Source organism: Zootermopsis nevadensis, unplaced genomic scaffold, assembly GCF_977971745.1.
Source record: "Zootermopsis nevadensis isolate Lab colony 2312 unplaced genomic scaffold, Znev_1.0 Znev_ptg000016l, whole genome shotgun sequence".
NCBI lineage: Eukaryota > Metazoa > Arthropoda > Insecta > Blattodea > Termopsidae > Zootermopsis > Zootermopsis nevadensis.
The window spans coordinates 7383326-7407525 of NW_028259148.1; the positions used below are offsets into that span (position 1 = coordinate 7383326).

The following is a 24200-nucleotide window of genomic DNA, read 5'->3' on the forward strand; positions in this document are numbered from 1 at the left end:
TGCTCTTACAATTTATAATATAACCCATTAGTGGTTTAAAGGCCTTCCGCATTCTAGTTCATACAACCAGCCTTCCTTCCACTGAAACACTTTTATCTCACACATTAGCCTTTTCAAGACATGGATGCACAGTTTTCGACGTTGGTGCAACATTCATGAAAACTGCAATATATGCAACGGACTTCCGATATATTTACAAATATGAAAAACTGGTAGTAGAACTGGAAACAAGTCATATGCATTGCTCTACAGTGCTTTACTACACCCAGTTTGTTTAGAGTGTCAGCAATGGGGACAGAGGCCCATGTTACTGCTGATACAAGTCTATTCTTGCAGCCCTAACCATAATAGGTGTGTTGATAATTATATTTCACTGGTCCCTGTCGAAAACGGTTTCAAATAAAAGCTGTCTACCTCAGTGAAACATAGCCGATGCCTAATGATTGGGGGATGGGAGGGTGATGTCATACCACTTTTTATAAATTCTAAGAGCAACCAACGGGAGCTTCGCGGTTGCAAGCCGGGAGTAAATTTTGCTCAAGAAAAACTGAAAATATCGAGTTTGAAACAATACCCCAAAAATAATTTCAAAGAAATATATGGATTTTCAAATTAAAAACATTCACAATTAAAACCCCAAACTACTGTAACATATTGGACAGTTGTCAGTTATGTGTCTAACTACGGATTGGGTGACCGAGGTTCGAAACCCGACAATGTCTTTTCTTGTAGCCTCCATCTCCAGACCGGCCCTGGAGTCCAACCAGACTCATGTCCAATGGAAACCGGGGTCTCAACGCGCGGCCTTGGCGTGACGCCGACCACCCACCATCTAGCGTTGGGGTCAAGAACGAATAGAAGCTCTACATCTCCTACAAGCGCCTCTGCGGCGTGTAGCGGGACATCTTTCCGTAATGACTAATAGATTCCAGTAGATATTTTGTTGACAGGTGTTAACATTTAATTTTTTGCAACAAGATCAAATCGGCTTGCAAAGTTTATTTAAACACCAGTGTTAACAGTTCATTATTTGCCGTGTGTGAACTTGTTCTGGCTGCTAGAATTGCTTTCCTCAGGCTATCTTGAACACGGATAACATTATTCTGAATGTCGAGAATATCTGGCTTTCGAGCTGTCATGATGTTACTTTACAAGTTGGTTTTACATTTCTGACTAGTGTTTTCCCAAGTTCAAATGGAGTTGTACAGCGATGTTTAACACTGCGAACACAGTATTAGCAGAGTTTCTGTTTTAAATAGACAGGAGTGTTGTATTTTATCACTTACAGTCAAAGGGGAAAAATTATTTTACAATCAGATACAAACCTAATGCATATGATTATACACGTATTGGGTTCGTGTCTTACGATAAACAAAACAAAAACAGGCAGTTCTCGATGGCTTCATTTCAGAAAAGGCCAGAGTAGGATGAAAGTTGGGTTGGGTAAAAGCGTAATAAAATTAAATTGACAATTCGCATTTGCCCAAGTTTAAGATACTAATTTATTTTTATACATTTAGCGTGATCATTTAATAAACCCATCCTTTCTTCAAGAGCAGTTGCTGATTATGAAAATAATGGAAAAAGTGGAACCAGCCTGTTAAAAATACCTCAGTGCAGTACCAAACACAGATATCCTTCCATGGGTCCACAGGCTTACATGAATCTATTTGATTGATGTATTACCAGTGATCTCATACAATAGCACCTATTGATTTTAATGCCGTGAGTTGTATCCAGGTCAAAGCAGTGCGAGACACCGCGGAAATTACGTGACTGGTTAATAGTCACGCACGCTAGAATGCGCATATAAGAGGAGGACGATGAAAACCACGAGACAGGGCACAAAGCAGCGGTCAGAGACACAGACAGGTACAGAAATACTCAGAGTTATTTATAATACATCCGGATGTGCTATGATTCTCTGATACGAAACATCCAAACAATGCATACTCTGATATCGCATTGTTACAATGATTATCAACTATGTATTATAACAACATACACATGCCGGATTTCACCCAGGTTGACTTCTACGACAATATCGGAAGTAGGAAAGGAATGGAATCCTCGTGTAAACAGGACGTCGTGGACAGAGGAATGGATGATAAAGATAAAGAGGCAGAAATAAGCAAAGTGATATACCTGGTTTCAGCAAATCACGTTTCGGGTGACGAATTTTATGGTTCTCAGGGGCAAGAATATCAAAATGTCAAGGAATTAAATAAGAGCAGTGTAGTAGTTGAATTAAGAAAAGAAAATCTGCGAACGTTCCAGGATGTGGAAATTATAAAACAAACTGTGAAAAATGTCGTTGAACTGTGCCCAAGACAGATAACTGTACAGGGTGTTGCAGATATGGATGTAATAAACGAAACAGCGGCGAAGCTGCAGGATTTGAGAGTAGGTGAAGGAGATATTGACATAAAAGAACAACCTGTCGAAGACGTACATCTAGTGGCCTCTGAGATACCTGAAGTGTTAGAGCATGCACCAGAGAAAGACAACGAAAGTGGAGTTCCCAACAGACAAAATCCCAGCGATAAAACGGATACAATTGTGAAGATTGAGGGGTTCAGACCAAAATCCGGAAAAAAGCGTAGGAAAAGTGCGAGTAACGAGGGATCGCTCAGTCGGTCTGTGTCGCAGTCATTAAATTCCACTCAATTGTCATGTGAAAAACTGCTGAAAGTTAGGGAAGCAGTGGAACGAGCTATTAGGGTGAGTAATCTAACTTGCCAAAAAATTGTTACATTTATTAAGAATATTATAGCCGGAACTGAATGAAGTAAATGAGGTAGTTGTATAACTTCTTAAACCGTAGCGGTAACTATATGTACCACCTGCTTTAACAAACAATAGCTCTGCATTTTGTCCAGAATTTATTGTTGGATTTTGTATTATTGTCAGAATAAACAGCTATTTATTCCCTATACAGTGTCAACCAATTGATATCTGTAATTGAGACACATTGTGTTCTTTTTTTGAGGCAAGAACTGGATTTTTACGTATTATTTTGATGTGCGTCATCTTAAAATGGTAAAGTTGATTTATTAATTTCTTGTGGGAGAATATAACTATGACTATTATGATGATTAATGCGAAGATAAAGGGATTGGTCTAAAGTAAATAAAGAAAAAAACATACATAAATTAATCTAACATGATAAATGAAGTCTTTATTTACTAAACCTATATGTAATTAATGTTTCAAAATTTAAGCATTTGAAAACAACGCTAACTGATACAAAAGAGGGTCATGAAAAAATTAAGAGAAGAATACATTCTGGAAACGCATATTGTTATTCAGATCAAAAACTGTTGTCACCTCATCTACTTCCCAAAATGCTGGTTTTGGATATGCAATGAATAACAGTAGTTTACCATTGTATTGCATGAAATGTGATCTCTGTGAGCAAAGACCACAAATAACAAAGCATTCACAAAATAATCTGGGTCTAAGAAGGATATAATAAATGATCAATTCAATAGGAAGATTGCAGTCTTCTGGGCTGTTGTGCCGTGTAGTCTGGTTTTAATAGAATGCTTTACTTTATATGCAGCATGTTAAGCTTCTAAAGCATTTAATCAGTGTTTCACTTATTTTAACTCTCTACAGGAGCACAAGACATTCACTGTGCAAGGAACATTCCCAACAATCCGTGAAGCCATGAGACAACGAGGTTGGATTGAGAAGGAGACAACTCGAAACAAAACCACCATACATTTGGATGATGGTAAGAAATTCTTCCATTACAGCAAGGAATGTATGGCCTAAATATAATTTCAGTCATCAATGTCATTTGAATGAAACTATGTCACTAAAAATGCCTACCACTTATTACTCTAAAATTGACATTTACATACATTTCAAGATGTTTTAGAAACATGTTTCAGTGTTAATAATACCATTTCCAAGTTATAATATACTAATAAGAATATTAAAATTCCATATGTTATTAGTTGACATACTGATAACATCTGCAGCCATACACTACAGAGAATGGAACTATTAGGAGATGCACAGTCATGGACTGGTGACCAATTAACCAAGTCAACCAAGGGGTCAAATTATGTCACATTGCTATGAAACTGTCTCTCTAATTTAATAAAACAATTCAGCCTCCCATTTACATTTTTAAATTTGCAGCTTCAATTCCAAGCAGTATATCACTTCTTGCCACCTTAACACAAACAGATGGGAGGAATACAGAGGCACTATTCACAGCTCGACTTCTTCGTAATGTCAATGTCGACTTCCTGTGGACGATGAGGAGTGAGCCCATAGACTGGCAAGCAGTTCAGAGAAAACAAATTGTCAACAGATTTCCAAGAGCATATTTTACCACTAAGGTAATTATACACATGGTTATTAATAATTAAAGTAATTAATACTATTATTAAAATAAATATATGATTACACCATCAGATCTGCAATATGCACTTGTGTGTGTGTTCAGGTTTACTGTTCTGCATTTGTTTGTTTTCAGCAATGTTCTATTTAACCTCACTGCAGACTGGGTGTAAAGTTAAGTATGAAAATATTTATATGTATGAATGACTTAAGGAGGCTTGATAGCATTGCAAAACTCCCTCATATAAAACTTTATATAGCAACACCAAGCGACTGATTACAATTTCAGAAGCTCACACTTGTTATATAAAAGAATTCTGAAATAAGATTACAGTTTCCTTCCCACTCTTTGTTGATATGCAACACAGAATCACACCTAACCTAACAAAGGCTAAGAAGATTAAAGCCACAAGTGTCTGCCTATCCATCAGTCTATGCAGATTTAAGTTTGGGGTAACTAACCTATATTCAAGAAAATCAATAGGAACAGCATACCATTGGATATCAACAGATCTCTGATTAGCTTCACAGTACCTGCTATCAACAATACCAATATGGCAGCCATGAGAACTTGTATGGTAAACCAACACCTTTCTGTATACAAGACTACCAGCACTCAATTTACAATCCAGAATTAATGTATGGTCATGCGTCTTCAGATGTCTGTGATTTTTATTAGAGAATTTTAGAAAACTGCAAGAAGACGATATACTGTTCATTGGTTTGAAGATTATGAAAGATGATTTATTATAACTCGACACTGAACAACAATAACAACAACAAAAAACTGACATAGAATCTACATGTTGATTTGTTATGAATATAATTACTTGTAGTACTGTTAGTACTGAAACCCGCAAGGTCTAACCCATCAGAACCCTAAAACAGCATCAATAATATTTGTTTATATGTAGTCGATGCATTACAGGTGGGGCTGTGTGCCTGTCTGCAGCACATGCACTGGTTCTGTGAAAATGATGTATCTCACATCCTGTTTCCACGATGCTACAATGTGTGCCAGCCAGATGAATTAACAGCATTCACACATGATTTTCGGATCACGGCGTGTCTTGGTTTACTCAAATGGCTAGTGAGTAAATATGAGAAACAGGGAGAATCATCTTTAAAGTCTGCAGAGGGGAAGGTACAGCTTAAACAGAGTTCCTTATCAAACGTATAGAGATCCAGGGAACTACATGAAATCCTGAGTAATACTGTGTTTCAGATTCCTTTTACAGCTGTGGAATTTGCACTTAAACGTTGCCAAGAATATATTGGTGTGCAGACTCATGAGGATATAGACCAGCCAGAACCAATTTCTATATGGGATCACCAGTGGGATCAATTCCTCACTTGGTACTACTTGGCTGTTCATGAAAACTTTCTCCTGTTAGAATGCAGGACAGCATCTGTTGTGGTATGTAAATGTCCGTACCTCAGAGTGTAACTGAGTATGAAGTAAAATAATGGATAATTTGTCAAATTTATTTATGTATAAACATAAAAAGAATAACATGGAAAGGTCGGAACACTTTTCAAAGAAATGTCTACAGAAATTTAAGGTTTAAATGCGTCATGTTTGTGTTTTATAATCAAAATATATAATATAATTCAGGTCTATACACAAACTTTATTTACAGATGTTAAAATTTAAAATTTGCGCTATTCATCGTTACAACAGTATTGTAACATCGTTGTAACGATGAATAGAGCAAATTTTAAATTTTAAATTTTAACATCTGTAAATAAAGTTTGTGTATAGACCTGAATTATATTATATATTTTGTCTACAGAAATATCTAAAAATGAGAATATTTGTGTGGTGATTAAATATCTCTCAGTATTCTTTAAAATTTTGTCTATGGTTCTTAATTTCTCTGCTATTCCATTTAGAGGGTTCAACAACTTTTGGTTACCCACTTGTAATATCAAACATAAATTACGTTACAATGCTAAATACTTTTAGTATTAATGTACAAAAATTACATTTCAACTATATATTTTAATTCCAAATATTACTGTCCCTCCCAATGTTGTGAACCATATCCATTGTGATATGTCGAATTTATTTGTACATTTATAATTTGCATTACAGAGTCTATACTATGGCAACATCAGCATTTCTCATTATGTTATGTTGCTATGTTACAGAGTTGAACATAACACAGCTCTGAGACCCAATCTGTCCTCACACTTTATCACTTTACATAAGGCCATTCACCATGTACACAAATTTATTCAGTATACTTTTGTGTTTATTTAAAGGAAGTCAAGTCTACCTAACAATTTAATTTAAAGGTAATCAAGTCTACCCGTCTACCTAACAATTTCTTACTGTTATATAATTTGAAGCTTTCACGCCAAAGTAACTCAATAAAATCTTCTTGAGCGATCTGCCACGTCGAAATTGTTGAGATGAAACCGACGTTTTCAGCGACCATCCCTATACCCATCATTAGGATTCATCTTTTAACCATTTAACACAGCTGATTGTCCGAGAAGATTTTATCGAATTTCTTACTGCTTTTAGAAATAAAATGCCATGTCTTATTCTTATAGAGATATAAACAAGTGTTGAAGTGTTAATATCTCTATAATAATTGCTTTTTCAACCTGTCTTCGATGTGTACTTTCAGGATTTATATGATTCAGCAAAACATGTTCTTCTTGATATCAGGAAGTTCTGGCCTCAGATAGATCTTGATGGTATAAACAATATCTGGATAGTTAAACCTAGCGCTCAGTCCCGTGGCAGAGGAATTCAACTGATAAACAAACTTGACACAGTGATGGGAAAAGTAAACCCTGTAGCAATGAAGGAGTCCAGATATGTGGTGCAGAAGTATATAGGTCAGTTATGTGCAGTGAGCAAAGACAATGTTCTGGTTCTGATACCACTGTTAATCCCTAAATTTTGAATATCATTGTTTCTGTTTTAATTTCAGAACACCCTCTACTTATTCATGATACAAAATTTGATATTCGTCAGTGGTTTCTGGTCACAAGTGCCCAGCCACTAACCATCTGGATGTACAAGTAAGTTTATATGGCCATAAAGTGTGTAAATATAGATAGTATAAATGATGAAGGTTTGCACAACAAGACTGTCATTTTATGAAATCTGGTTAGCAGAATTATTTCTTCAGTCATGTGAGCATTAACATAATTTTGAGCCTCAGTTTCTAAACTATTTTGAAGTAATATACTTTCTGCTGTAATAATGTCTTAATTACAGAAAGCCTCTGCAGTTTTTTTCTTTACTCTGCAAGCCCTAAAATATGAATTCCCTCTCTTTTAGTTTATAAGTCCACTGGTGAAACTGATAGGACATAGCATTGTCTAGAACAGGGGTCATCAACCTGGTCCCTACCGCCCACTAGCGGGCGATTCAAGCTTTCATGGTGGGCGGTGGGGTTTTTGTCCATTGTTACAAATTTTATTCTTCGTCCATATATCGAATACATTGCTAACAACTTCGTGAGTTTGACTTTTTAAAATATGCTTTTGCAATTTACTTTTGAATTCCATCTCTAAACTTTGAATATAAATAATAATTAACCGGACACTTCTCAAAGTATACTCGTGGACGAGGGAGCAATGGATGAGCTCCGTAGCCAAAGGCACAAGTTTAGTGCACATAATGAGGGGGCTCACTACCGGCCATCACTCGGTCTTCGAGCTGTATGGTGATGGGCAGTACGTGCGGCACCGGTGGGCGGTAAGGAAATTTTAACATCAACAAAGATACAAAAGTGGGCGGTAGGTATAAAACAATTGACGACCCCTGGTCTAGAACAATATCTTTACAGTTCTTGACCTTTGGTTTTCATGGTTAGAGTTTAATGTGCAACTTCGGAGTTTGGGGATGAGCTGCAGTGGAGATTAAGAATTATCCAGTATTTTGACAAACATTGCCATCTTTAGTGTAAATGTATAAAGGTTGGGCACTTTCAGAAGCCTTGCCAGAACAATAAATAATTTTCAACATTCGACACAGCTCATCCCTGAAAGCCAAAGTTGCACATCTTCACAGTCCCTTTATCAGAGGTTTGAAAATATGAAAACTTCACAAGATATGATTTTGAAGAAGACAATAACAATTACCTTGCCAGCAGCAGATGTTTCCATTCCAAGTAATAAATATTTGATTTTGGTTCACAGTTTTGACATCATATTCATCAAGATTCACTCTGCAGGAAGTTTATACTGAACCTGAAATTATAATTTCCTGTCAGCATTACACATTTCAATTCTTTCAACTGTTTTAAATACATATTTATATTTTAAAATAAATGGTCACTATCAAACTCCACAAAGCAAAGTCCTTCCTAAGCTGCTGATACTTACTCAGCTACGCATCTTTCATGGGAACAAAGGTTCATTAACGTGTTCATAAAAAGATAAATTTTTAATAGAATCCTCCCATCTACATATAGGTCTCCCAAGCAGTTCATTCCCTTCATGTATTCAGACAAATTTTGTGTGCATTACTAATCTCCACAGTGTGTGCTACATGGCCCCCTTCTTGATTACTCTAATAATAACTGGGTAAGTGTACAAATTTTAAAACTCAGATTCTTACAACAGAAATACAAACAGCTCAATGAGCAGAAAAGTTCCTGAAGCCACAGATCCCCACAGCCAATACACATGTTCATGCCACTTTATCACATTGCCAAATTAAATTGTGTAATAAATTACTGTTCCAGAGAAAGTTACCTGCGTTTCTGTTCACAACCATTTGACCTGATGAATATGCATGAATCTGTCCATCTATGCAACAATGCTGTGCAATGCAAGTACAAGAATGGAAAACGAAATCCACTATTACCTGATGAAAATATGTGGGACTGCTACACATTTCAGACATACCTCAGGTATGTTCATATCATTTTAGTGTCATCTCAACCAACTTTATCCTCACAAGTTTAATTCGTTAATTTGTGATAATATTTTTGTCAATAATATCAATGTGAGATTTCAGGTTCTCATGGCAGACAGCATGAAGATGATTGTCTTCTGGGTTACTGCAGCATGTAGTCTGGTAGTTTACCGACTACATAGTGCAACATCCCAGAAGACCTACGTCTTAACAAAAATTCTCAGTCTTGATGTTTTGCTTATAAAGAAAGATTTAAGATTTCTCTTGCTTATAGAAAATAAGAAAGTCAAGTAAATGTGGGAGGGTCAGTCAGAAACACTGCTTGTTTATTCAGAGGAATAGGTCATGCCGATATGTGGGATAAATGCATCTACCCTGGCATGCAACAAAGCATCATATGTGCCTTGCTTGCATCACAAGAATATATGGATAGACGGAGAAATTGTTTCGAGCTGTTTGGAGCTGACTTCATGCTGAGTGAAGATTTCTCACCGTGGTTAATTGAAATTAACTCATGTCCTTGTATGCAGTCTACTACAAGTGTCACTGCCCGTATGTGTTCACAATGCCTTGAAGATGTCATAAAAGGTAGGCTGTCAATATCTACTAAAGATATGAACAGAATATGAACATAGAGTTTATGGAATTACAGTAGGGCCCCGCTTTTCGGCGATCCGCTAATACGGCGCTTTTCAATTGCGTGCATATGCCCCACGTGCTCAACAGCTGAGTCAGAGAAGTGTGTCCCGCCAACCCCTGCAAGAGCTTCCGAACCATCACCGAAACGAATAAGATTCGTTGTAGAGTCAGATGATGAAGATGTGCCATCTCCTTCATCCTTCCTACTATAAACATATTAATTTTCAAATTTATATTCACCAATCACTGTAAGCTGAAGACGAAAATATTTTAAGGTAAGCAATGTGTGTACTACTGATATTCATTTTACTTTCATATCGTTTTCTTAAGGTACAATTTGGCTGCACGCGACAGAGACAAGCGACCGAGGCAGGCGACAGAATTGCGAGACCGAGACTGGTCGCTTCCTGTCTGCTCTCTGTACAATCGTATGAAGTACAATTACGAGCGCGAGACAAAGACAGGCGACAGAGACAAAGCACAGGAGACCGCTCTCGGACCAGTAGTGTCTCGCGACGGGCTCAGGCAGCACGTGTGTTGTTGAGTAAAATAATGGCAGAAATTATATTTACTGGTGACCAAGATGAGCAATTGGTAGAATTAGTAGCAGTAAACCGACCACCGACAGAAAGATCCTTCTTCACGTCTGGTTTTGAATATTGAACTCATAGGTTTTCTTTGTTTCTTTCGCAACAAATAACACAGCAACACACCATCTTCTTCGATTAACCTTTTTAGAAGCATTTTTGTACTCATTTTTCACAGAATATGTGCACGTATGTCTCAACAAAACAAAGAAAAAAAAATCACTTTGCCGCATGTCTCGGTCGTCACCTCAAAAGTGTGTGGCGACAAGCTGCGATGTGTCCGTCTCCCGTCTCTGTCGCGTGCAGCCAAATTGTACCTTTAGGCCTAGCGCTATTGTGCACTTACTATATGATAGTGTAAAGATCTTATTAGGCTTTGATATGCATTTGCAATTGAAAAAAGGCAAAGATTCGCTTTTCGGCGGGAGTCTGGTCCCTAACCTGCCGTATGTGCGGTGCCCTACTGTATTTAGAATAATTCATATCAAAACTAAACAAGATTGTAAAAGTATATAGTGTACATTTAACAGGTATGTTCACTGGAAGAATTACAAATGACTCATGATCTTAAAATTTCTGATGAACCTAATCTAATAATGTATTTATTATACATGCAGGAAAATAATCTAATCCAATACTTACAGATTTTTAAATTGAAGTTCTTCCATTTTAACGCAAAGATGAACCTAACCAAACATCCTAACACTCTGTAATAATAATATGTAAAATAATTTATAGCTAAAAATAATGCTCAAAAAATGCTGTTACAAAGAAACAAAGAATGAGAAATATAAGCCAAGCTATGTACCATATAATTTCAGCATTTTCACTGAGGTTCACATTTGTTTATTTATTTCCTGAGTGCAAGCAACCACCCAACCATACATCAAACTGGCTTTCATATAATACAGATAACCTTTAAGTTGCTATGGGAAGGTAAAAGATTTTGAACTGTGTGGTAGCAATTTTTCATCACATATAATCTGCTTGTAACTTCATTAATATGATTTTGATTTGTTCTGTCACTTCCAAACCACAATTTTTAATTTTTTTTTAATTTTTAATAATTTATTACCTACCCTTATTATATGAGTTTGTCCTACATTCCTATGATGAGACATGAACTTGCTGTGTGTGTATATATGCACTTAGTTTTCTCTGCTTCTGCTACCAACTTCTTTACTAGTTACACAACATGTTTTTTTTTCTTTTTCCAGCAGTACTCATGTTTATAGTTGCCTTCCCATTTAATTTTTACAAAATTATTTTCAGCCACAACTGTGAGGTCAATGCAATTAAAATATCTCGTGGTGATAATTTTATCTTATTTCTTGTAGCCTCTTAATATTAATGTCACTTTTCTAGGGCATTTATTTTGATCCAGTCAGAGTCTTGTAATATAAGATTATGCATATTTCATTCATTGGAAATTTGATTACATATGAGGGTGGATCATATAATTCAAGAATTGATTTTATTGTCAGTAACATACTTTCTATGGACAGTCAACCATAAACATTGACTACTAATTTCACAGCAGACTGAAGTATGGCAATGATTTGCATCCATTATGAGTAAAAAATATTTGTGTTCATAATGGACACAACATCGTGAAATGGCTGACATTATAATAAATGTGCTTGAATCAACTTTTGTATGAAAGTTGGAAAGACTGCCACAAACAAAAACCTAATCTGCATTCCAAGAAGAAACAGTCACAGAACATTTGAAGATGACTGATGCCACAACCATCCATCTTAAAATAAGACTGGAAAGGTGTACTCTTTGGACCACACTGAAGTTATCTAGATGTTCTTCATGCCACATCAAGAGTGATCAGGGCAACCAAGAGAATAATACATGCAACAATATCAATAGCAAAAATGGTATCAATGTTGCAGTAATGTGGCACAACAATAACTTCTGTTCAAGTAGTTGTAACAATGCCCAGTTCAAACTGCTGCTGAAAACACAACAGACGGACATGGACAGGCCCATAAAGTGTTCTTCATTTGTGCTAGAACTTCACATTATTTCACTGATGTGCGGTTTGTTTTATTTTGTCTGTAAGCTTCCTAAAAGACCTCCCCAAAGTTAGGTGCCCTTCCTCTAACATGCAGACAACAGAATGAATAATCAGGCATTTCATTTTAACATTCATAAGTCTTTAACAAACTGAAGTAGAACACAAATGACCTGAAAAAATGAATCATGACAATGCACTGTCCCATTTGATGCTGCTCTCTATGAAATAATAACTGACTGATTGTGAGTACAAGTTCAATTGGTTTCCCACCCACATTATACATTGAATGTAGCAGCTTATACTTTCTTCCATTTCCCAAAATTAAACATATCAAGATGGAAATATGTATGAGGAAGTGCCAAATATCCAAAGTGCAAATGTGACTTGAACAAATTGTTTAAAAACAAGAATACCATAAATGTTTCAACAAGTCACAGGGCCACTGAAATTAATTCACTCAATTAGGAAAGGATTACTTTGAAGGAGATACAATAATTAAAAGATATGGTCTTTTAAGAGAGAGAAAAAAAACATTCCCACAATTTTATGATCCACCCTCATATTTTTGAATCCAAACCAATTTTAACAAAAGAATGACTAACATAGTGGCATTTATTTTTTAGTGGTGGTTGATAAACGTTTTGACAGGAAGGCAAGTACAGGAATGTTTGAACTAATCTACAGGCAGCATATTTCCCAGGCACCACCATACCTGGGAATGAGTTTATCTGTGCGTGGAATTAAAGTCCACCATACAGTACCAATTCCAAGATCACGAACCAGGAGTGGTAATATGGTAAATAAACCCAGGGATGGGTCCGAAGAACAGGAATTACACAGCAGTGGTCCTGACAGCAGTAAGAAGAGAAAAAGTGTAATGGTTCAAAGTTCATTCAGTATTGGGCCTATGATGAAAAATTTAAGCGGCACTCCAGGGGAGAATAGGTGTGATGATTGTACACACAACACTTTTGCACAGAATAAATCAAGAACAAGTTTTAAGAGTGAAGAATTATTCAACCAGGTGTCTAAACAACTTGTAACAAAGGGAAATATTATGGCAATTCATTCAGAGGATAGTTTTCATAAACAAGACATAAATAGCAATGATCCTAAGTATACTGCAAATGTTAATTCTAATGTAAATAACTCACAGATAAATGATTCAGAATTTGTGAACAGTGTACATGAAGATAAACTAGAAATGAATCATAACTCTGAAGAATTAGAATTTTTGGACGACTCTGAAACCAAGGTAAAAAACAATCAAAACATTTGCAATAAAAGTAGTACAAACTATATGTATGTCAGCTGTGAAGATGAAGAAATGCAGAAAAATGAAAATGGATCCAACTATAAAGAACAAGGATTGCCCAATAGTACATCAAAATGCATGATGAAAAAGGCTGTCAGGTCAAAGATTTGTGACAGGCATCGGTTAATCAACAGTAGTCAAGAAAATATTCAGCAAATTAAAAAGTCAGAGGATGGTTCTGATGAAGGAGAATCAAGTAATGGACCTAAATCTAACATAAAGAAAAACAGAAGAAGCAGCAGAGTAAAGAATTTTAAGTCTGAATGTGTGGAATATGGGACAGATAGAAATGGGCCTGACATTACTGCACAAAAAAACACAACCGTTATAATAAGAAAGTCACGCTCCTCTTCAAAAGAGCATGAACCAGTCATAAGTGGCTTGGAGGAAACTGTGGTTCGGAGGCTGAAGAATTCAGGTTGCAGCAGCACTGAACTGACACTGACAAAGAAGAAAAGTTGCAAAGTCAAGAAAATAAGTGAGAGTTGGAAAAAGCAAAACTCACTCAACAGTGGATGTGAAGCTACTTTTGAGAAAAAGAACAATATTCAGATGCAAGATTCAGGAAACAGTTCAGAAGAACAAATATCAACAAACAATTGGCCTGAGAATATTAGGGAAACAAAAAGAAGTGCTGCTAAAAAGATAATAAGAAACAGTTCTGAGGAACAAGAATTATTTGTAAGTCACATGGAAGACACTGCATACAAAATCAAGAAGACTTATGACATTTCTGAGGAACACTTCAATAACGAATCTGAAAACAAAGCTTACAAGAATTATTCCAGAATTAAATATTTAAGACAGAATTCTGAAGATCAAGAAATCAGCAGTGAGCCAGAATATCCCTTACAAAAGAAGAGAAAGAATTCTTGGGGGAAAAGTTCAAGTGATACAACTGGGACAGAGAAGAAGTGCAACAGAACAAATCAATCAACAAAGAAATCTACAGAGAAAGATGAAGTTAGTAATTCTTTCAACATGAAGAGAAAAACTGAGAATACAGCTGAGCAAATCAGTTCCAAAACTGTAGATTCTGTTGAAGATTCAACGCATCAGTTTAACAAAACCCAAAAATCAAAAAGGAAAAGTCACAAAACTGCAGTTTGTGTAACAACAGAGCAAAAAGGAGAATGGCCAAATAACAAATCTTCACCTGGATCCAGCACAGTCATCCATAGCAAAGGAAGTCAAATACAGGGAATCGATGTTATAGATATGCAAGAAACTGAGCAAATTCCTATGAATACAGTTTCAGTCATAGAAGAAGTAGATGATAAAGCAGCAAGCAAGTTATGGTCATATCAAAAAGAGTGTCTCAGTATTTCTCATCTTACTGAGACAACTTATCAAAATGTTGAAGAAGTCACAATGAAACCAAAAAAACTAATGTCTTCTGGGTGGAAGAACAGCAGTGATGCAGAGAAGTCAATGGAATTTTTTAAAGAATGGAGACAAAAATTAGATCATACCAAAGCAACCTGTGAGGATATGTTAGCTAAACTTAAAATTGGTAGAGACAATGAGAATATTATCAATAAACCTAAGTATTATTCCATTGATAAAGGAATTAACTGGGAAGATGGGAGTGCAAACAAACCTACTATAAGTGACATCATCAAAAAGTTATCACAGACTCAACCTGAAAGGGAGTTCTTCATGTGCAATATTGGACGGAGATTCATTGATACAATACCACAATACATACCTAATAGGAAAGAAGATATAAAAATAAAGCAATGTGACCTAAGCATGATTATTGGCGATAACATAAACTTTGTAGCAAAGCATAACCAAACATTAAGTTCAGAGCCTTCTGATCAGAAACTGTCTATAACTCCACATGTTTATAGCCCTTCTGTTAATGGGAACCCTGTGTCATTGGCAATGAGAGGAATTCTTCCACATATAAAGCAGAGAAATAAAGAACCATCTCCCAACAAACAGTTCTGTAGTGATCATAAAATGGACAACTTCTATGCTGTTGGTATACGTTTAAAAACATCACAAGCTAGTCATAATCTGAAGAAACATTTCTTGTTACCACTTGGATTTGATCAATGTCTTGGTGTAAATTCAACTGCAACACCCATGGAAGGAAGTTTATAACTAAACAGAAATTAAATCTGAAATATACGAACATATACTCCTTAATCACTTGATTTTATATTTCATATCATTATTTCATATTCTCTTCATGGTAATCATTAACATCACCAATACAAATACTTGGTGTTTCTTTGGATATCCATAAATTTATATAATTTATCCTTTCCATCTATTTAGATTTTAGTAAAATTTCTGTAAGATTTTACCTCCAGTGCTTCAGTAGAGGGTTAACTTTTTTAAAAAAGCTATACAATACCCTAAAGTATCTGCTCTATTTATTAAACTATTCCATAAACCGTAAGAGATACAGAAGTACGTAAAAATAAACTCACAGAGCAAAATTTTGGTTCAACTGGAAAAGGATATGAACAAGGAATAAAGTTCTATAGTGAAGCGGTTAATCAATTACATTTTCAAGGTCCATAAATGGGGCAGTCTAATTCAAAATGTGTAGGATGTAAGCTTATGCACTTCCCATAACATGACTGCACATAATCAGATTTTTATTACATACTGCCATGTAAAAATCCAGGTTGCTGCTTAGTGTTTCTGTATCAGTAACTGCAAAGCTGACTCAATATGTGCACTTAAATTCTATCTGTATTCCACCATTCACAGAACCCAATACACTTACACAAGAATATATGAAAATTAATAAAATATGTTTTGTGGGTTCAATCTGCGGAAGTATAGGTTAGAATACTATTGGATTGGTGGACTGAAACAGGTGACATGAACAAGAGAGATTACAGAAGCAAGTCAGATGAAACATCGTTTTGTACTAGGGTCTCTGAGATAAACAACAATAACATCCCAATAGACCTTTTAAGGAGTGTGGGACAAGGTTATGAACTAAAACAGAATCTTTTATGAAAGAAATGTGTGACAGTTCTTGTAGTGAGTGACTATGGCCTTATAGATCATTACGTCAAAATGCAAGTGCAATATTTAAGCAGTGGTGGTGGAGCCAATCGCAAGGCCCTGGGCAAGATTGATTATCAAAGCTCTTTATGGAGAAGGGAGAATACATGTAAGGCAACAACGGCTCTTTATAAAAAATATTAAAAGATTGTCATTTACTCTCCACAGGCTTTTATAAAAAAATTATCAATTCCTTCAACATTGTTGTGAGCCTGAGGTAAAAGTATATGTATATGTCTAACTATGGCAACAGTGAGAAAGGGAAATTCTGATACAAGCACAGATGTGAGGCACACAGGACCCTGTGCCTTCACCCACCCCCTTCGCCAGCACTGTACTTAAGTGAATTCAATATGCCACCCAATTTATAAGGCATATCAAAGTATGGCACTTGAAGTAATAATATTATAATATGTTTAACGAAACATTTAAAAGTAATAAATTCATGTCACAAAAATTGAAACCATGTAGTAAGAATTATTAATAAATATTATCAAACACAGAACAGATTAAGTTCTACTTTCTTTTGAATTAAAATTCTGGATATTTGAGAGAAATTTAACTTTTAACATTTTTCACTTGAAGAGCTAGTGATGATTCCACATTAATGCTACAGCAGCATCACTTGTGGGAGGAAATATGTAATAGGAACAATGTATCTATAACCTGCATAAGTAAGAATGCTTCAATTTCAAAGTTCCCTCACAACAATGGACACTTGAAATACCTTTCAGCTCATATGAGGAGAGATGTCATGTCCCTGGAAACATTCCATGCCGTATCTTCCTCAGGTTGTAAATGGAAGAGACAGTCTCCAAACAGTGTAGCTGTAAACACACTGCATAAAGAGAGGAGAAGTGGTCCTGCAAAATGGAGGTGGAGGTGGGAAGAGGCTAACAATTCCTCAATGTAAAAAAGTAGTGTTACAAAATTTTATGCAGTTCCTCAGACATGGTCAGAATATCTGAAGGAAAGAGATAAACAACTTCAGAGAGCTAATAATATATTTAAATAAATCTTAAAGCAATAGACAATGCAGGTGTAGAATGGATTAAGTCAGCTCAGGATAGTACCAGGTGACGGGCTCTCATAAATACAGTACAAACTACCAGGTTCCAAATAACGCAGAGAAATTCTTGGCCAGCCGAGCAAGTATCAGCTTCTCAAGTACTGTGTTTGATGGAGTTATCTAGGTATCTTCATTATATAACCATTTCTACTGTATGCTCTGAACTGCAACCTCATCTTGTTTGTCATGGTTATGGTCTGTGTCCTCCTTCAAACTTCTACAAGAAATCAGCACTTTGTAGGTGCTACATCACCAGCACAAGAATAATTTTCTGGCAACACTGAGTCACATGTGAATATCCAAGAGTCTATAATAACCCTTCCCCTTATTTCTGCTGCTGATTTTCAATAACTCGTGCAGTGACTGCATAAGTACAGTAGTGTTAATACACAACTGCTCACAATCACTAATTTAATGAACAATTCAACTACCATATTCTTCTACTCTACTCATTTCATTACTTAGTTACATTCTACTACCCGTCCTACAACCTATCCATCAGTCGGCCCCCCCTCAACACAACCATTTCTCTCTACTTGATAAATGCGTGGCAGTCTTCAGAAATCATAACATATATGGCTCCATAGGACTTTTCTACGCTCCTGATCGACTGCGTATTTGGTCGCATGCTGCTTAAAATGGACTGATTATCTGTTTTACTGTGTTCCAGCAAACAGTAAAAATTATGACATACTATTTCTTATCATCAATACTGATTACAGAGGACAGGACTGTTGTAAGGGTATGTTTGGACTCTGATCATATTGCTTAACAACTGTGCTGATGTGTCACCTGAACCAATAATTAGCCTGGAGTGGAATATTCTTTCATTACAATATTCGCCAGTTTACCGATGTTAGATATACTGTATGTGTAGGATCTGAGGTTCTCACAGCAGTGAGCATGAAGACATCTTTCTTCTGGGTTGTAGTGCCATGTAATCTTGATAGATTTTTACCAACATTTTAAAAGTCCTTGGTGGCTCCATTAGCAGAGCAATGAAAGATGATGGAGGCAGCAAGGACCTCCGAAACATTGGTCAAGTTCTACCAGATTACATGGTGCTATAACATAGAAGACAGACATCTTCATATTGTAAATGGACCTAACAGGACAGAATATGTGGAAAAGTGTTAATAGTCTCAACAGCTTAAAGTGCTTTTAATCATACCAGTGCTACAAACTCATAACCATAAATGACAGATAATGAAATAGCAATGAACTTTTACCAGAAACTTGCATACTCATTCTGCTTATAGAAATATCACAATAATTACCTATCATTGTACTTCATGGCTCACAGAATCAAATGCACTTGTCTTGTGGTCAGCAACATTAGGACTGCTTTCATATGTACAGATCGTAACACCATGGCGATGGGCTTCAGAAAATTCTCCTCTCAAGCCAATGTAATATATTTTGGTTGTTTCACTTCCAAAGTTTCTTGGAAAATACAATGTCAGATGATGGACTGAAGAAAACTTCACTACCCTGCAAAACATTTATACATTACAAACAAAATATAACTAGAATGATTATCCAATAAATGGTAAAAACTAAAGTATCCAACTTATAAACCGCTTTGCTAATAAGGGAATTATCTGCATGGAAAAATACAAGACACTTATAAAGGATAACTTACCTGTAAAAGGATTTTGAAATTAAGTGAACTGAGGTTATGTTTAAGATATGCAAATTAATATTTTGCATGTTGCACAGACCTTATGGTCATTGCCTATTAATATAATTTATCTTCAAAAATAAAAATAAATTGTTTTATCATTTTATAACAACACTCACAGCTAAGCCTACATATATAAATACTAACTTTGTGGAATATTCTAATGTTCCTGTATTATCTGGATGAAGGTCAAACTCCTGATCCACTGGTGCGCTAACATCGTCAAATGTCATGTGTGGTCGATTTTTATACCTGCAATATTGTTCACAAGCAAAAGCAGACATTAAACTTTTTATAATAATTAAAGCAATGTCATAAACATTAATTTCAAATGAGAATGATTTTGCTCAAACATTTTAATAGCTAATCATTAATTAGAATTAATCAGACTATTTTTGAGTCAGCACATGACAGGTTTCTATTATGTTATAATGGATAAGTTTATTTTTCAATTTTTCCATGTCATGAATAACGTATCACACGTCTTTAACTAGTGTAAATCTAATCTTAGAATAAACAGCACAGAGTTAAAGTCTTCAAATCAAGTAGGATTAATCAATTTAATTTTGGCAGTATATCTTCTTCCTCAAACAAAATTCCCACTCCTCTTCTACACTATTCAGAAAACAAACAACAGTTACTAACTGAACATCATATAATGTTGTAGCTTCAAAAGTTCAAAGGATAGGAGCCATGCTTCAAATGTGGCAATACTAAGAAGCCCTTAGCTATAGCTGCCTTTAACTTTAGCCACTATTCAGCAGTTGCCCAGCCTACCTGTCACAATATCACTATATTCACTTCTGTCCATAACATTTTGGAATTATCAAACATAAATATGGATATGGTGGTCAGTTTCACACATTGTTTAGTTTTATCACAGAACAAGAAGTAAGACTTCTTTCTTAAATGGGACATCTGCCCACTGCAAAGTCTCTCCAACAAAGAATTACAGTGATCAATGTCCATGCCCTTGGTAAACTTTCCAAGAACCTGACTGCCTTAAAATGTGTGACTACTTGGATCAGAAATTACATACACTTACAATTTCATTTTTGATGGGTGTGAATCCATTTCTCCACCAATGACAATAACACCTTTCAACTTCACAATTCCTGTGAATCTGAAAAAATTCAGAAGAAGCAAAATATATCAATCACAAATGCAGTTCATTTGGAAATGTACTGTTTCAACGTAACTGAGCTTAAAAGATAGTTTTCAAAACCTTACGGTACAACAGTCAGGAGAAATCAGAGTAATTCATATTAAGACTATAAACCCTGTATGATCTCAAGCTTTCATGGTGACTAACATTAATAAAATCTTCATGGGCTAACAGCCCCGTCAGGTGGTTAAAAATCACCAATCTTTTAGGGACCAACTCCATCCCCATTCTCAAGATTTAATGTGATGTCCAATCCTGATGATTGGACAGAGCTGGTCCCTGAAACATTGATATTTAACCAACTGAAATGGCTGATAACCCAAGACAATTTTATGAAGATTGTGGATTATCTGTGATTTTCCTCAGAGCCTCCAGATAAGTACCAGGATAACTCAAATTATGCCACAACCACTTCCTTATATATACTTTCCAATTCATTTGAAATTTGATGCTACAGAATCTGAGCTACTGTCAGAAACATTAAACTATAAATACATAAGTATTTAATATATAAGGGACCAAGCAATGCTTCTATTTTTCAGGCTGAGAATACCAGACGTTGTTTTTATATCAAGACAGTAAATTCCATTTAATTTTTTAATGAGTTTACTACAAGATCTGATGCACCTGTTACTGTAAAATAATAAGTTAGTGAAGTGAGTTTTTTTAACTAAAATGATAATGTTCCTTCTCGGAATCATTTGTACTCTATCCAATGCTTATATTCTGCACAACTGTAAAAATGGGAAGGGTAAGCAAATATAAAATAAACTTGAAACTTACGGAACATTAAATAGCAGTTCTTCATCAACATCACTCTCCACATACTGTAAAAAAAAAGTTTATTCAATTAGTAATGCATTTTGTTCTGCATGGACATACAGTACACATTCTAATTCAAGGCCACATTAAAAATAAATGTAAGAAGCAAAATATTACCAGACCAAAGAAAAATGTTAACCTTTTAGCAGATGTGTGAAATAATAAAGTAAATTTGACTTATAATATGATAAAGGGCAGCATCTAACATGTATGTATAAATAAGAAAGTTGATCATTACTTGCTTTAAAGTTGAATAATAACTGTCAATACACAAATAAAATAAAATCTTATCTTAATTGCAATGCAACCTTTCTCAAAATCAGATATAATACTTATAATTGTATGATTCGATTGGCACAGATTTGTTTGTGATAAAGGAATATAGCACATGAAGGGAAGGCTAATGTTACATAGGGTTGGATTTAAGGACAAATCCTGCCCATTAAGTTCATACAAGGAATGAACATAAAAAACAATAAAATGAAAGCTATAGTAGGTATTTGTTATTAATGCAGTCAGTATCTCAGATAATATAGTGATGAATGATAGAATAATTACTGAACAACAAACTGGAAAGAATATAGGAGGAAGATGTTGTGGTACAATTCAAGGCACTATCCTGGTATCTGTCTGAAAGGATTGAGAGAAAGTACAAAAATCTCATTAAGAATAGCTATTCTTCAGGCTGAGTTTTAAAACTAGGACCTCCCCAGTTTGAGGCATGCTCTGGAAAGCAAATCCAATAAGGTGTGAAAAACAAAAATGACAGGAGATCCAGTATCTCTATGCAAATAAACTTTTTTAAAGGGAACTGTGTTAGAAGAAAACTAAAACTCACATGGTCTTAAAAAATCACGGTTAGTCTATATTGAAGTTCAAGCTATCCTCTGTTTACCGCAGTGTTTCCCAAGATTTCAAAGAAAATTTTTAAGTTTATCAAGTTTCTAACCAAACATTTTCCATGTAGAAAACTTTATTTATTACTATGCCTTACTAAAAGAACAAAACTAATTTTGGACCAGAGTTTTGTATAAATACTACGATACTAATCGCTAACCTTTTCAAAATTCAATCGATCTTCCCATACTTTAAATACGTTTTTCCCGGAACCCTCACTTTTCTCATTCAGGCATTCTAGATTTTCAAGATCAATTTTGGAATACAAGCTATACTGCAATCCCATTTCTGGTGTTTCGTCGTGATTATGATCTCCATCACAGCCATGCCTGTGTCCTGACATTGCGACAACAACAACTCATTGGTACAAATTGTGCTCCTTGACAGCCACAACAAACCACAAGCGCAACGCATTATCATAACCACAGACATAGTTATCGATGGCAAACGCCACGTCGATGAGTATTGTGCTGCCACCATTTACAAGTACAGACAACGACGAAGCACGTGTCGTAATATCCCAGTCAATAAAAAAGTTAACTACTCTCCAACTTGCAATAACCCTCTCCCCTTTTCTTCCATTTTAGACCAAGAATTATTTTGAAAACAAAGAAAATTCCTTACGTTCAATGGCAAATATCCCGTTGTTGCAAAAATTATTATTGATGGCAATGTAATGAAACAGATTTCATGTTTTATGATACGGTAGCTAAACTAAACAAACGTAAATTTTGTTGTACAACAACAAAATTGATATTTTGGAAAAGATGAGAGAGGAAGATACACTCTTAAAGTTTTATCAGATCTTTGCATTGTTGTATGGCTCAGCAATCTGAATCCGGACTGAGTAACGAAAGATAACTGGATAGCTGAAATTCGCTTCTTGCAAGTTCAGGTTATGATAGCCAAGAAACAGTGAATACATTAAGACAAGAGTTGCATGTACCCTCGCTGCTATTTACAGTCAATAAATACCAAGAACAATTATATGACTACCTGGGAAGAAAGAAGAAATTCCGAATTCCAAAGATAGTGCTGAAGTAGGCGACAAGCCGAAGATGACCACGATATGCAGTATTGTTGGATTTCCTTTCAGCTAAAAAATTCCTATTGGCCATTATGTTGTCAGATGGGGGCATCTTTATCATACACCGTCAATTATTTAACAGTCGGTTGCATTGTTATTTAATAAGGCTATGCTATTAAATAATATCAATAATCTAAAATAAAATAATTCATCAGCGTATTTGACCAATACTAAACTTACTTAATTTTAACTTGCTAAGCTATTTTAATTTTTATTCTTATATACACGAGGGAAACATTAAGATACTGAAATACGTGGTAGCAAACATTATCGGATTACCCAAATTTAATTTGTTTTAGTTTCTTCGTAAATGCAAATTTGATTTGTTACTGCCGTTCCCCCCCCCCCCAAAAAAAAAAAAGTGAACTTTTTCCACTTTTTCGCAGGACAATTAACTACCTTTATATTACGGCCCTGTCCTGCAGTCTCGAATAAAAGACAATTGAATCGTGGATTAACAGACAAATTTAACTCGCAGAAATTATCTCTGTCAATTGGAATGTCGCAAATCATCTAAGATTGGGGAAAGAAAGTGAACTTCAGCGCACACGACTGACTATATGCAAGGGGGAAATATTTGAGGGGCGGTAATACTATTGTCATTGTTCAAAAATCACTGCTGAGACTTGCGCAGCGTGTACTCTATG

General features: G+C 35.5%; 2 protein-coding genes across 5 annotated transcripts; one reads left to right on the forward strand and one right to left on the reverse strand.

Annotated features, from left to right (window-relative positions):
* Window positions 1-1472: 1472 nt before the first annotated feature.
* LOC110837701 (PITH domain-containing protein GA19395) lies at window positions 1473-22896 on the reverse strand. Of its 4 annotated transcripts, none has more exons than XR_002545791.2 (8): window positions 22627-22896; window positions 21531-21574; window positions 20628-20705; window positions 19730-19834; window positions 19179-19392; window positions 17560-17659; window positions 8458-8565; window positions 1473-4288 (listed from the first exon to the last, which is right to left on the reverse strand). XR_002545791.2 is itself a non-coding variant. In XM_022080122.2 (5 exons), the coding sequence occupies exons 1-5, from the start codon at window positions 22807-22809 to the stop codon at window positions 19182-19184; spliced, it is 621 nt and encodes a 206-aa protein (XP_021935814.1). In that variant the 5' UTR covers window positions 22810-22896; the 3' UTR covers window positions 19039-19181. The 4 variants fall into 4 exon arrangements, 1 of the variants encoding a protein (XP_021935814.1); XR_002545792.2 differs by having other exon boundaries at window positions 17560-17695; XR_002545790.2 differs by lacking the exon at window positions 17560-17659.
* Window positions 1987-17337, forward strand: LOC110837690 (uncharacterized). Its single transcript, XM_022080101.2, has 10 exons — window positions 1987-2721; window positions 3619-3736; window positions 4150-4352; window positions 5282-5497; window positions 5579-5770; window positions 6990-7203; window positions 7299-7389; window positions 9063-9230; window positions 9570-9823; window positions 13111-17337. Exons 1-10 carry the CDS (start codon window positions 1987-1989, stop codon window positions 15909-15911), a joined length of 4992 nt encoding a protein of 1663 aa, XP_021935793.2. The 3' UTR covers window positions 15912-17337.
* Window positions 22897-24200: the final 1304 nt, after the last annotated feature.

Coding starts and splice junctions, on each gene's coding strand:
- LOC110837690 (XM_022080101.2), top strand. CDS start 1,987: ATGTATTATAACAACATACACATGCCGGATTTCACCCAGGTTGACTTC. Junction 2,722..3,618: donor CAGTGGAACGAGCTATTAGG/GTGAGTAATCTA, acceptor AACTCTCTACAG/GAGCACAAGACATTCACTGT. Junction 9,231..9,569: donor ACATTTCAGACATACCTCAG/GTATGTTCATAT, acceptor TTGTTTATTCAG/AGGAATAGGTCATGCCGATA.
- LOC110837701 (XM_022080122.2), bottom strand. CDS start 22,809: ATGTCAGGACACAGGCATGGCTGTGATGGAGATCATAATCACGACGAA. Junction 20,706..21,530: donor GAACTGCTATTTAATGTTCC/GTAAGTTTCAAG, acceptor GAATTTTTTCAG/ATTCACAGGAATTGTGAAGT. Junction 19,393..19,729: donor ACATTAGAATATTCCACAAA/GTTAGTATTTAT, acceptor AATGTTTTGCAG/GGTAGTGAAGTTTTCTTCAG.